This window comes from Tribolium castaneum, chromosome 8, assembly GCF_031307605.1.
Source record: "Tribolium castaneum strain GA2 chromosome 8, icTriCast1.1, whole genome shotgun sequence".
Classification (NCBI taxonomy): domain Eukaryota; kingdom Metazoa; phylum Arthropoda; class Insecta; order Coleoptera; family Tenebrionidae; genus Tribolium; species Tribolium castaneum.
This window is the reverse complement of record NC_087401.1, coordinates 10,378,948-10,391,743: the sequence shown is the minus strand read 5'-3', so window position 1 is coordinate 10,391,743 and position 12,796 is coordinate 10,378,948. Positions and strand designations below refer to the sequence as shown.

Genomic DNA, 12,796 nt, shown 5'->3' with positions numbered 1-12,796 from the left:
TGCAAAAAATGGCACAAAAAATTTTTGGGGGAGCAAAAAATGGCACAAAAAATTTTTGGGGGAACAAAAAATGGCACAAAAAATTTTTGCGGGAGCAAAAAATGGCACAAAAAATTTTTGAGGGAGCAAAAAATGGCACAAAAAGTGCAAAAAATGGCACAAAAAATAATATCGGAAGTAAAAATGGCCCATTGGTTTAGGACTTTAAGGCGGAAGGAAGGTAAAATAAGATTGTCAGTAAATTAAATACGTTTATTAATGTCTAAGTAATACTTTCTACACTGTACTTGAATCGTCTAAGCTCTAACATATATTTACATACATGAAACCATGTTGTTTAACAACATTGACTGAAGTTTTACATTAAACATCCAGTTATTAGCAACATTTTCATATAAAATATAAATCAAACTTAATGTTGCAATGTCACACAATTTGGCGCCAATAAACGGGGGAATCCCCACTCGTAAAACATCAAATTATCCTACGAGACGAAACGAATTATCTTACAAGGGTGGGAGCACACAAAAATAATAATATATACTCTGTTATAACGATACGTTTCATTCAGGCACTACAGTTAAGTGTTGATTTTTTAATGAATTCATTTCCAATCACCCAATTCAGAGGCCTCGCCCCTCGACGACCGGTCCACCGATTTTAGACATTTTTTATACAACAAATAACATCGAAATTTAGTCCAAACACCGGCTGTCTACAGTATCGCAACTATAAGCAGCACATACAGAAATGACGGCCTGTCTCGGATGTTTGTAGTCTCTAAAAATATTTTACTCCCTATACACTTACGTAAAGCGTGTCGTTATACTTGTAACACATTTTTACCGGAAAAAGATTTGAAATTGGCGCGCGTGACGCATCGATCGGACGCCAGCTGGTGGCGCCATCTGGTCGAGGCGGCACGCACTCGACCTAGACTAGTAATATTCACATGTACAACAGTATTAACGCTACATTTTAAGGTATCACAAAAAATACTTGTCGTTTGTCCCTCTTAAAAATAATTTTTTCTTATTTTTTTTTATTTTTTTACGACAACATGCCGGTTTGTGCTTGTGACAACAAAATGGCCGCCGATTTATTTTTATTGTCATTCGATGCAACGAATGGTTTTTTTTTAATAACGAAACTTTGTGTGTTGGTTGATCGGTTTTGTGCCGTTTTGTTGCCCCCTTATTCCGGTTTGAGTCGGTGCCACTGGACGATGGTCTGTCGAGGTTTCGTTATCATGTCCTGCCAGTGCTTGGTCTCGGACGCCCCTGAGCCGTTCTTACCTGAACACAAAGACACAAATTATTTAAAAACTAATTTTTTTTCCATTAATTAAAATTGTAAAAAAACACATTTCTAGCTAAATAATTGTTGGTCTACATTGTTTAGGTCAGGTCTGGTCAGGTCAGATTTTTTGCTAAAAATTAAGATAGTGGAAAATTTTATTCACCAAAAAAATTCATAAACTCAAAACCTAAAAGTCTTAGAGCAATGCGGTTTGTTCCATTGAATTCAGCGGCCCATTTTCTGTATTATACCAACTTTCAACGAGATCTGACATTTTAAAAATTTTTGCTAAAAATTAAGATAGCCAATTTCTATAGTGGAAAATTTTATTCAACAAAAAAATTCATAACTCGAAAACTAAAAGTCTTAGAGCAATGCGGTTTGTTCCATTAAATTCAGCAGCTCATTTTCTGTATTATACCAATATTTAACGTGATCTAAAGTTTTAAAATTTTTTGCTAAAAATTAAGATAGGTATTTCTCATAGTGGAAAATGTTATTCAAGAAAAAAATTCATAACTCAAAAACTAAAAGTCGTAGAGCAATGCGGTTTGTTCCATTGAATTCTACGGCTCATTTTACATATTATATCAATTTTTCACAAGAATTAAAAATTTAAAATTTTTTACCCAAATTTAGGGTAGCCATTTGTCATAGTGGAAAATTTTATTCAACAAAAAAATTCATAACTCGAAAACTAAAAGTCTTAGAGCAATGCGGTTTGTTCCATTAAATTCAGCAGCTCATTTTCTGTATTATACCAATATTTAACGTGATCTAAAGTTTTAAAATTTTTTGCTAAAAATTAAGATAGGTATTTCTCATAGTGGAAAATGTTATTCAAGAAAAAAATTCATAACTCAAAAACTAAAAGTCGTAGAGCAATGCGGTTTATTCCATTGAATTCAGCGGCTCATTTTCTGTATTATACCAACTTTCAACGAGATCTGACGTTTTAAAATTTTTTGCTAAAAATTAAGATAGCCAATTTCTATAGTGGAAAATTTTATTCAACAAAAAAATTCATAACTCGAAAACTAAAAGTCTTAGAGCAATGCGGTTTGTTCCATTAAATTCAGCAGCTCATTTTCTGTATTATACCGATATTTAACGTGATCTAAAGTTTTAAAATTTTTTGCTAAAAATTAAGATAGGTATTTCTCATAGTGGAAAATGTTATTCAAGAAAAAAATTCATAACTCAAAAACTAAAAGTCGTAGAGCAATGCGGTTTGTTCCATTGAATTCTACGGCTCATTTTACATATTATATCAATTTTTCACAAGAATTAAAAATTTAAAATTTTTTACCCAAATTTAGGGTAGCCATTTGTCATAGTGGAAAATTTTATTCAACAAAAAAATTTATAACTCGAAAACTAAAAGTCGTAGAGCAATGCGGTTTGTTCCGTTGAATTCGGCGGCTCATTTTCTGTATTATACCAACTTTTCACGAGATTTAAAATATTCAATTTTTTTTGCTCAAATTTCAAAAATCTTATTTTACGTCAAGCTAGATTGAAAAATTCATATCTTCTGAATGTGACTGTATTTTAAGACAAAATTTTGTACGATTATAGATATGTTTGATGTCTATTAGCTCTCAAAATTTTGTTGAAAACTGTTGATTGAAACTTTGCCAAAAAATTCTTGTTTGGTATCAGACAACAAAAAACTGATTTTGCACAACTTAAATTCAAAAATTCGTATCTTCCAAATTCGATTATCTTTCAAAATAAGATTTTGTATGATTATAGAATTCCTTAATGTTGATTATCTCCCAAAATTTCATTCAAAAATTTTGAGTGGAACTTTGCCCAAAAAATTTTGATATCAGAGAGCACGAACCAGAGTTTGCTTAAACTTAAATTCAAAAATTCGTGTCTTCCGAATCCAACTCTTTTGCAAAATTTTGTTCAAAAATATTGAGAGCAAAAACCTGCTTTTGCCTCAACTTAAAATCAAAAATTCGTATCTTCCAAACACGACTTTTTTTCAAAACAAAATTTTGTGCAGTTATAGACTTGTTTATTAATTATTAGTTCCCCAAATTTCGTTAAAAAATTTTGAGTGGAACTTTGCCAAAAAAATTCTTATTTGGTATTAGAGAACAACAACCTGATTTTGCCTCAACTTAAATTCAAAGATTTGTGACTTCTAAATTTATTCAAAAAAAAAATATTGTACGATTACAGACTTGTTTAGTGTCAATTAGTTTACAAAATTTTGTTCAAAAATATTTTCTAAAATTTTGCAAAAAATTCTTGTATTGTACAAAATTGTGTTCAAAAATATTTTCTAAAATTTTGCAAAAAAATTCTTGTATGAGCAAAAAGTTGACTTTACCTCAACTTAAATTAAAAAAAAAATAAAATTTTCGAAAATGAGATTTTGTACGATTGATTATACTACTAAGAGGGCCCCTATGCACACCTCATGTAAATGGCTAATTTCTAGAGATCATAAAGGATATACAGCTATTGCTCATTATTCTAAAGGTTATGATTCTTACTTTATTCTGAAATATTGTGTTGAAAATGGTATCAAACCTTTCTGTATATATAACGGATCAAAAATAATGCTAATGGAAATAAAGTCAATTAATTTAAGAATTATTGATAGTAGTAATTTTGTTCAAGGACCTTTAAAAAATTTCCCTAAAACATTCGGTCTAAAAGAACTTAAAAAAGGATATTTTCCACATTTCTTCAATACTACAGAAAATCAGAACTATATTGGAAAAATACCTGATACAAAATACTATGGTGTTAATTCTATGAAACCAAAAGAAAGGGAAGAGTTTTTAGAATGGCATAAACAAAAAAGAAAAGAAAATTATTTGTTTGATTTTAAAAAAGAACTTTATGATTATTGTAATTCTGATGTTGATATATTAAGAAGAGGATGTCTTGAATTAAGAAAGCAGTTTCTAGAAATTGCTAACATAGACCCTTTTAGATATATTACTATTGCTGGTGTTTGTATGGCTATATATAGATCAAAATATACTAAGAAAGATACAATAGCTGTTGTTGATAATCTGAAAAAAGATCAATATTCTCAACAATCAATTTCATGGTTAAATAGTTTTCATAATCCAAATATAAAACACGCATTGAACAATGGTGAAGTGAAAATATGTGGATCAAAAGTTGACGGGTTTGATGAAAAATCCAATACTGTTTACCAATATCACGGTTGTACAAAATGTTATAGTTCAGATTTTATTAATAATAAGAATAAAACAACTATGGAAGATCTTTATGAGAAAACAATAGAAAGAAGTGAGCAAATAAAAAAAGCTGGTTATAACTTAATAGAAATGTGGGAATGTGAGTGGACAAAGTCAAAAGAATATAAGAAAGAAATGAAACAAATTGAAGAAGAAATTAAGGAATTGGAAGAACTTAATCCTAGAAACGCATTCTTTGGTGGAAGAACGAATGCAACAAAATTGCGCGTTAAAGGAAAGAAATTGAAATATATAGATATTTGCAGTTTATATCCAACAGTACAATGTTACGATGATTATCCAATTGGACATCCTACTAAAATATTCAAACCTCGTACGTACAATTCAGATTGGTATGGTTTAATAAAATGTGCAATTTTACCACCAAAAGGTTTGTATCACCCCGTTTTACCTGTTAAGAATAAAACCAAATCTGGTGATGAAAAGCTAACATTTCCATTATGTCAATTGTGTGCAAAATTAAATAATCAAAAAGATAAATGTTCTAATACAGAATCTCAAAGAATTATCAGAGGAACCTGGTGTACCAACGAAGTAAAAAAAGCAATTGAAAAGGGGTAATTGATGAGGTTTGGCATTTTTACGAAAAATCATCAAATTTATTTAAAGGATATGTGAAAGCGTTTATGAAAATTAAATTAGAAACAAGCCCTTGGCAGGATGATTTTGAATCAGAAGAAGAATATAGAAAAGCTGTAAAAGAAAATTTAGGTATTGAATTGGGTAAAATAGAAAATAATCCTGGAAAATATGCTTAAATTCCTTATGGGGTAAATTTGGGCAAAGACAAAATATGGGTGCAACAGAATATGTTACAGATGTTAAAAGGTTTTATGAAATTTTATTAGATGACAAACTTGATAGCATACGCATAAACGATATAAATGAAAATATGTTACAAATTGATTATAAGTTAAAAGATTGCTATATAGAAAATGATTTCAATACCAATATATTTATAGCTGCTTTTACAACTGCAAATGCTAGACTAAGATTGTACGAAATGTTAGATAAATTAGGAAAAAGCGTAGCATATTATGATACAGATAGTATTGTATATATAGATGATGGAAAAAACACTGTTAAAACAGGCTGTCTATTGGGAGATTGGACAGACGAATTAGGTAAGGATGTATGGATTGTTGACTGGTTATCAACAGGTCCTAAAAGTTATTGTTATAAAACAAACACAGGTAAAGTTGTTTGTAAAATAAAAGGATTTACGTTAAATTATAAAACGTCCAAAAAGATTAATTCCGATAGTATAAATAATATTTTAGAAAAGAAAGACAGTAAAATCAGTACGCAATATAATCGAATTACCAGAGATACTAAAACTAAGGAACTCTTAAATAAAATAGAAACAAAAGAATTTGGTTTTGTTTATGATAAGAGGGTTGTTTTAGAAAACTTCGATACAATTCGGAAATAAAATTAACTAGACGCCCTCTGGTGATGACTTTTGAACTATGTCGAAAACAGTAAAGAAATTTTCGTAATGCCACATTTAACTGACATTTAATGAATTATTCAACAATTTTGCGTGTATAGTGTTAATTACTTACAATAGAAAGAATTACTTTAAAAGTACGTGGTGGTAAATACTAGCGTTGACTTTGGTTATGTAGTTTTTCATGGTATAATGTGTTTATTGTTGGAACTTGAAAGTGGATAAAAAGTGAAAAATATTTAAATTTTGATTACAAAGTGTTATCAAACAGTTGTCTAATTAAAGATTATAAGTAATGGATCACAGCGAACACAAAGTTTGGCTCAAGAAACCAATAAATTAGTGAAGTGTTATGAATTTTAGGTTAGAATTTTCCACTGAAAAAATCATGAAATGCTGCGGTAAATCTACAAAACTACAATAAAGATTAACAACTGCTGATACATTTAAACGTAAATTATGCCAAAAGGTAGGCTTTTCAATGTCTTTATAATAATTTTCCAATAAAGAAAGTGAACCAAACAGTCATTCGTTATTCGTATTTTCCTCGTCATCTCTCATTTGTCAACATAAGTTTCTTGCATCAAAGATACAATAATCATTCCGCATAGGCAATGTAATAATTGTGAAGCCCCAAAATTCGTACAACGCTCAAAATATCCGAATAAACATTTTCCCGCCATTTATGGTTACTGTTTTCGACCTAGCTCAGTGGCGCCACCCAACGGTAATTTTACTTCCGAATACCGTTTGGATATTAGCGTCAGCTGGAGCTGACTCAAGTCTGCGACTAATTAGAAAAAAAGACAATCCGTGAACGTAGTCCACTCATGAGCAGAGCGAATTCTTATAATTGCGTTTTTTATCCGTCAAGAACAAGTGGTAAACTTTTCCTCGATTATAAGAGATATATTCACCAATTTCTGGGGTGTATACCGTTTGGGTATACACCGAATTTTCATTATTTTTTTCTAATTCACACAACTGATTGAGATAACTCTTATCTTCTTTATCTATTTTTGATATAAGTAGTTCTATAATTATCCTAATCCTTTCTTATTACACTAACGGAGTAAAACCGAGGAGTTTTTATGATTTTCTTTGCTTTTCTGTTTACCCTTGAAAATCGGGGTGTTTTTGTGCTTTTTTTAGATTACCTTGAAAACCGGGGCTAATTTGCTTAATATTTTTGCTTTTTTTAGATTACCTTGAAAACTGGGTTATTTTGCTTGATGTTTTTTTTACTTTTTTTAACTACCTGAAAAATCAGGGTGTTTTGCTTGATATTTTTAGCTTTCTTAACTACATTGAAAATCATGGTGTTTTCCTTAAAAAAATGAAGTGTGCCTGATTTTCGCAATATTTCCTGCTTTTCTATTTACCCTTGAAAATCCGGTCATTTTCGCAATATTTTCTACTTTTCTATTTGTCCTTGAAAATTGGGTTATTTTGCTTGATATTTTTTACTTTTTTCAACTACCTGGAAAATCGGGGGGGTTTTCCTTAAAAAAATGAGGTGTGCATAGGGGCCCTCTTAGTAGTGATTATAGCCTTACTTAATGTCTATTCGGAAATATTGTTTGGAACTTGTCGAAAAAAAAATTGTTTCAATTTTGTCTTGTTACCTACCTGCTAGCAGAATTCTCCCAATGAGCTCATTCCTCCCGATATTATCGAAATCCATGACCATAACATCCAACGAGCACTCCCTGATCTTCTCCCAGGGCACGTTGAACGAGAACGTGTCATTGAAAACGGGATTGAGAGTACACTTGTAGATTGCCGTTTTGCGTTTTTCGATGCGTTTATCACCGAATTGTAGCCACACTTTAACGTAGGGATCTGGTAATTAACAAGAGAATTTTTCTTTAATTTTTTTCATCCACTTTTTTTTTAAATATACCAACCAGATTTTCCATTGATATCTTTAGCTTTGAGATTCCTCGCTTTGAGCAATGTCAACGTGAGAATGCTGTTGCTGGGGTGGTAACACAAAGAGGTTAGAAGTTCGCCACATTTGTCTTTTGCTGGAGGTTTGAGCGCTTTCCAGAACGACGGCTTCTCACTCAGATCCACCTTCAACCAAAACGTCCAACAATTAAAAAATTTTAAAAAAACTGTAGCCTTAAAATTTACCTATGAGCAGTTACTCAGATTTTCTAGTTCCATTTTTTAATATTAAAATATATTTTTTCAAATTTTGCCGTCTTTGTGTTGGCAAGCTTTATCACATAAGATACGCCTTTGTTAATCTCAGGAACAACAATAAAAAGGCACAGGTATTTTCAATAAAGCCTTGCGTTTTGTTTTTCAGACTAAAACATCCTCTCGACTAACAAAAGGACAACAAATGAAATGGACTGTTTTGTTTGATTGCAGTTTGGTTTGAAAAAAACATTTAAAATTAAAACACTTTCCTGTTACTTGTATTTCCGTGAAAAATAAAAATTAGTACCGATTATTTCTCAGCTTTAAAAATCGTTGAAAAATTATTGTAGTTATATAAACTTGCATTATACGTAAATTAAACGTAGAATTCGCCTGAATACAGTGTTTTGCTCTAGGACTGTTTCGTGCCGCGTTAGGAACTGTTTAAATAAAAAATAAAAATGTGTCTGTGGCCGGAACCTTTGCCCGGAGCGGTTCCGGGTTTTTACCATTCGATAGATAATTTAAAGCAAATTTCGATGTTTTCTCGTTTTTGCCAGAATTCTTGTAGTTTTCGAGAAAATCGTATAAATCGAATTGTAATTTTCATTTTTCAGACGTCGATTACGTGGAAACTATTTCAGGAAAATCTCCGATGCCATTAGCAATATCTTGTAAGTAGTACATGGGCCCCTATAGGACACACCCTGATTTTCAAGGGTAATTGTGAAAAAAGTAATAATATTAAGCAAATTACCCCGATTTTCAAGGTAGTTAAAAAAAACATCAAATAATCATAAAAACACCCCGATTTTCCAGGTAGTTAAAAAAAATAAAAAATATCAAGCAAAATACCCCGATTTTCAAGGGTAATTGTGAAAACAAAAACTACTTTAAACAAATTTTAAGAATTCATACATATGTTTATGTGCTACTTCTGGAGGTAATTTTGTGAGAATAATAACAGAAATTTTTCGTAGTAGTTCAATTTCTTCATCTGGAGTTAGATCAATTTTAGTTTCTTCTTCGTTTACTTTATAACAAAGATAAGGTTTACCGTTCTCTTTTAAAATTAAAGTTATTTTGTTATCCATTTATATTGAAAATTATTTAAGTTTATTTAGTAAAATCATAATCTTATCTATAATACTACATTTAATTTCAAAAATAGATAAATCAAATTTATACGATTTTGTCGTTTGCAAAAATTCATGATACTCGTAGTAATTATTGTCTTTAAAGAAATAAATTTTTCCATTAATATATCTAAAGGCTTTGTCAACATTAGAAGGAATACTAGAAAACAATTCAGCTATCATACCATGTTTCTTAGGTCTAAGCAGACATTCATCAAATTGTATAAACATTGTGTTGTCATAAAATATATAAGTTTGACCAGAATAAGTACTAAATATTGCATTAATTTTCTTTCCACTAGGAACACCCAAACTTGTGATAGATCTTCCATTATAACCGTTTTTAACAACGAAATTAGGAAAATCAATAATATAATATAAGTTGTTTGTTGTTAACAAAATAGTTCCATCTGGTCTCTGATAAATTTGTGATATTTCTTGAAAATTATCTGGTAAAAAAGTTAAATAATCTGTAATTAATTTTGGTTTATTATCATAGCTCATGTCTTTTAAATTAACAATCCAGACATATTTCTTGTAGAAAATATATAATTTATGATTTGCTATTAAAAATGTGTTAATAGTTTCACTTAAGCTGCATAAATCAGGTAATGAATCAGTCTTTCTAGGAGTCAAAGTAATAGGTTTTTTAGTTGGGGTAGATGTAGTAGTTGTGGTAGTTGTAGTTGGTATTGATTCATATTTTGACCGTTCAGGTATTCCGTATAAATATTGAATTGCCCACATATCGTCTCGAGTTAATTTATCAATATCACCTTTATAATACGCGTACATAATTGAATTATTATTGGCAGAGTGCTCAATACCTAATGTATGTCCGATTTCGTGTAATAATACTGTATAAAAATTAGTTTGATCATCAGGTGTATTACTTGATTCACCAAAATACCAATTTTCTGATTTATCAAAATGAATTCCTAGACATTCATCATTATTTGGAAAGAAGCCATGTGCTAAGACATTACCTTTTCCGTCAAAACTGCTAGAACATATTCCTTTTTGACACCGTGAATTATGATTATGTTGAAACAGCGTATTAGAAAATGAAATAAGTATGTCCGGTTTAACACTATTGTACTCGCCTACGGCGCTGGGCTGGCCTGCGGAGCCGTAGTCCCTTTCAGGGACGCTGTGCCAGTACTCAAACTTTAAATTTGAAACAGATTCCCATTGATCAAAGGCTTTTTGTGCTAATTCTTTCATCTCGTTCGTAGCTAACGAAAAATACCATTTAAGATTTGTTTTATTCCATTTTTGATAATGAACTCTATAAGCTGTTGGATTATCTTTATTTCCACATCTCGGCTGTTTAATCAAATCAAGTGTTTCTTGATTTAATGTTCCATCAACAGGTAAATTGTAATATTCTTGAAATCTAATTAATGCTTCATTTATTTCTATTAATGATTCAGCATGCGAGGCATTGCCAAGTTTTGTAGACGCTGACGCGAAATAGCCAAATTGTTCTAAATAACTCTGAATCTTCGATTCATCGTAAGGCTTTGCTGAACTCTGAATCTTCGATTCATTCGTCCGAATATTAACATCATCTGAAGTTTTTACAGTAGCGAAAAATAGAAAAAGAATAATATAATATTTCATTTAATAGTGTAAATTTCGCTACGCTCATGAGGTCTCGCCCATTGGGCCTCGACTGGCGTTGCCAGGCTTCGTCCGAATTTAAACAAAAATCATCAATTACCGTTTAAGTGGGCTTTTTCTAGGTATTTCTCTCTAGGAAAATAGTTAAAGTTACTGACAAATTCCTCTTCACGTAAATTTATTTCTTTTTCATTTATTTTATCAGCCTTATATAAATGCAATAACTGTCGATAAAATTTATAAACCAACTTATATTCTTCAATTCTTTCTGATATTTTTAACCTCTTATCTAAGATTTCTATTACCCCTGCGCCAAGAGATAAACAAACTAGTGGAGGTAGTGCTAACGATGATAATCCCGATACACTAAATAATAATTTACTAATAGATAATCCGATTCCAATTTTATAAAAATATAAGTAACTTTTTCTGTATACATACAAGCGTTTTTGTAGATATGTTTCCATTTATAACATATAGATAATATATTTTTTTAATTACGTTCATGATGAATCATATTGAAATAGTAGTTTTCTCATTTAAACGACACGGTATCTGTTTAAAAGAATATAATATATCATAAAAATCTTTGCCTCTGTTGACATTAATTATCACATATATACAGTAATGACCACATAAAACAGAAGAATTCATTTGTAGCTGCGTGCTATTCCACGCAATATTTTTTCCACTACTTAGTAAATATTTTTTAATTTTTTCTGGTGGAGATATTCCAAAACTGTCAAAATATAAAATATTTCTTAAATATGGTTTGTTTATGTAACATACCCAGTGTGAGCCATAACAATTAGAGGGTTGAAAATTAATTATACCTGATTCATCTTTTCTAATTTTTTTTGGTAACATGTCAATTGCAAAAACACCTCGAAAATTTCGCGTAGCTTCATGAGGCAAAGCCGGATTCGTCTTCGACTCATTCATAATATTAGATATTTCTATATTACTTAACCCCTTTTTCCTATCAATTTTATTCCTTGTCCATATGCCTTCGTCGTCTTTTTTTTTATACCATCTCCAAAAGCTTTTTGTGCTAATTTAGTACCAGCATAACCAGCAGCACCTAACCCCAATGCTTTGGCTACAGCTAACGCTGCAGGAATTAAAGCAGGTAAAAATCCACCTATCTGTGTTGGAGAAAATTTTATATTACAATATTTTTTCTTCTCTTTTTTACACTTTTTAATTTCATCAATCTGATTTTCTCTTAATTTAATAGTATTATTAGGTCTTTCTGTTAAATCGAATCTTATATTACAATCTATTCTTTTTTCTTTACAACTTTGGAGTTTCTTTATTTGATTGGGTGATAAATATACTCTATAATCATTCATTGTTTTCGGTTCAGTCATCGTCGTCTTCGACCCACTGGCCTTGCCAGTCATTTATTTAAATTAAAAACCCTCTACTTCATTTCCAAGTAAATCTTTTCATCTATAATATTCATATTTGCAATTCTTTGAGATTCAACTACAGCATATATGTAGTAATTAACATTTTGATAATCTTTTAATGTCCAATTAACTTCTAGTTCAGATGATTTTGTTTTACTAAATAAATTTTCATCATTTTCTCTTGTTACATCAAAAGCAACAACTAAATAAAGGTTACAAAAATCTTTATAGCTAACACACGTGCCTTCATCCAAATCTTTTTTATAATTACATGAAAGGAATGCTGCATACAAGCGTTGTAAATCCCTATTATTCACCTGATATTCATAAGTAGGATGTTGGGTACCATTGATTTTAATATTTATTCTTTCTAAATTCATATTATCAAAAATCATCAGTGACTTGGTAAAATTATCGTTTCGTTCGGCTCTAGAAAACACTATAAAAACTCTAGATATTTTATTTTGATTATTTACA

At 30.5% G+C, this 12,796-nt stretch overlaps 1 protein-coding gene across 10 annotated transcripts in view; it reads right to left on the bottom strand.

Moving 5' to 3' along the window:
• Positions 1 to 238: 238 nt before the first annotated feature.
• Positions 239 to 12,796, bottom strand: part of Syt7 (Synaptotagmin 7) — a 278,766-nt gene continuing 266,208 nt past the window's right edge. For all 10 annotated transcript variants that reach the window (XM_064358269.1, XM_064358268.1, XM_064358264.1 and 7 more), the window contains 3 exons: positions 7,908 to 8,076; positions 7,630 to 7,842; positions 239 to 1,295 (listed from right to left, as the gene is read on the bottom strand). In XM_064358269.1, coding sequence (XP_064214339.1) covers positions 1,195 to 1,295; positions 7,630 to 7,842; positions 7,908 to 8,076 — 483 coding nt within the window. In that variant the 3' untranslated portion in view covers positions 239 to 1,194. The remainder of the gene's footprint in view (positions 1,296 to 7,629; positions 7,843 to 7,907; positions 8,077 to 12,796) is intronic.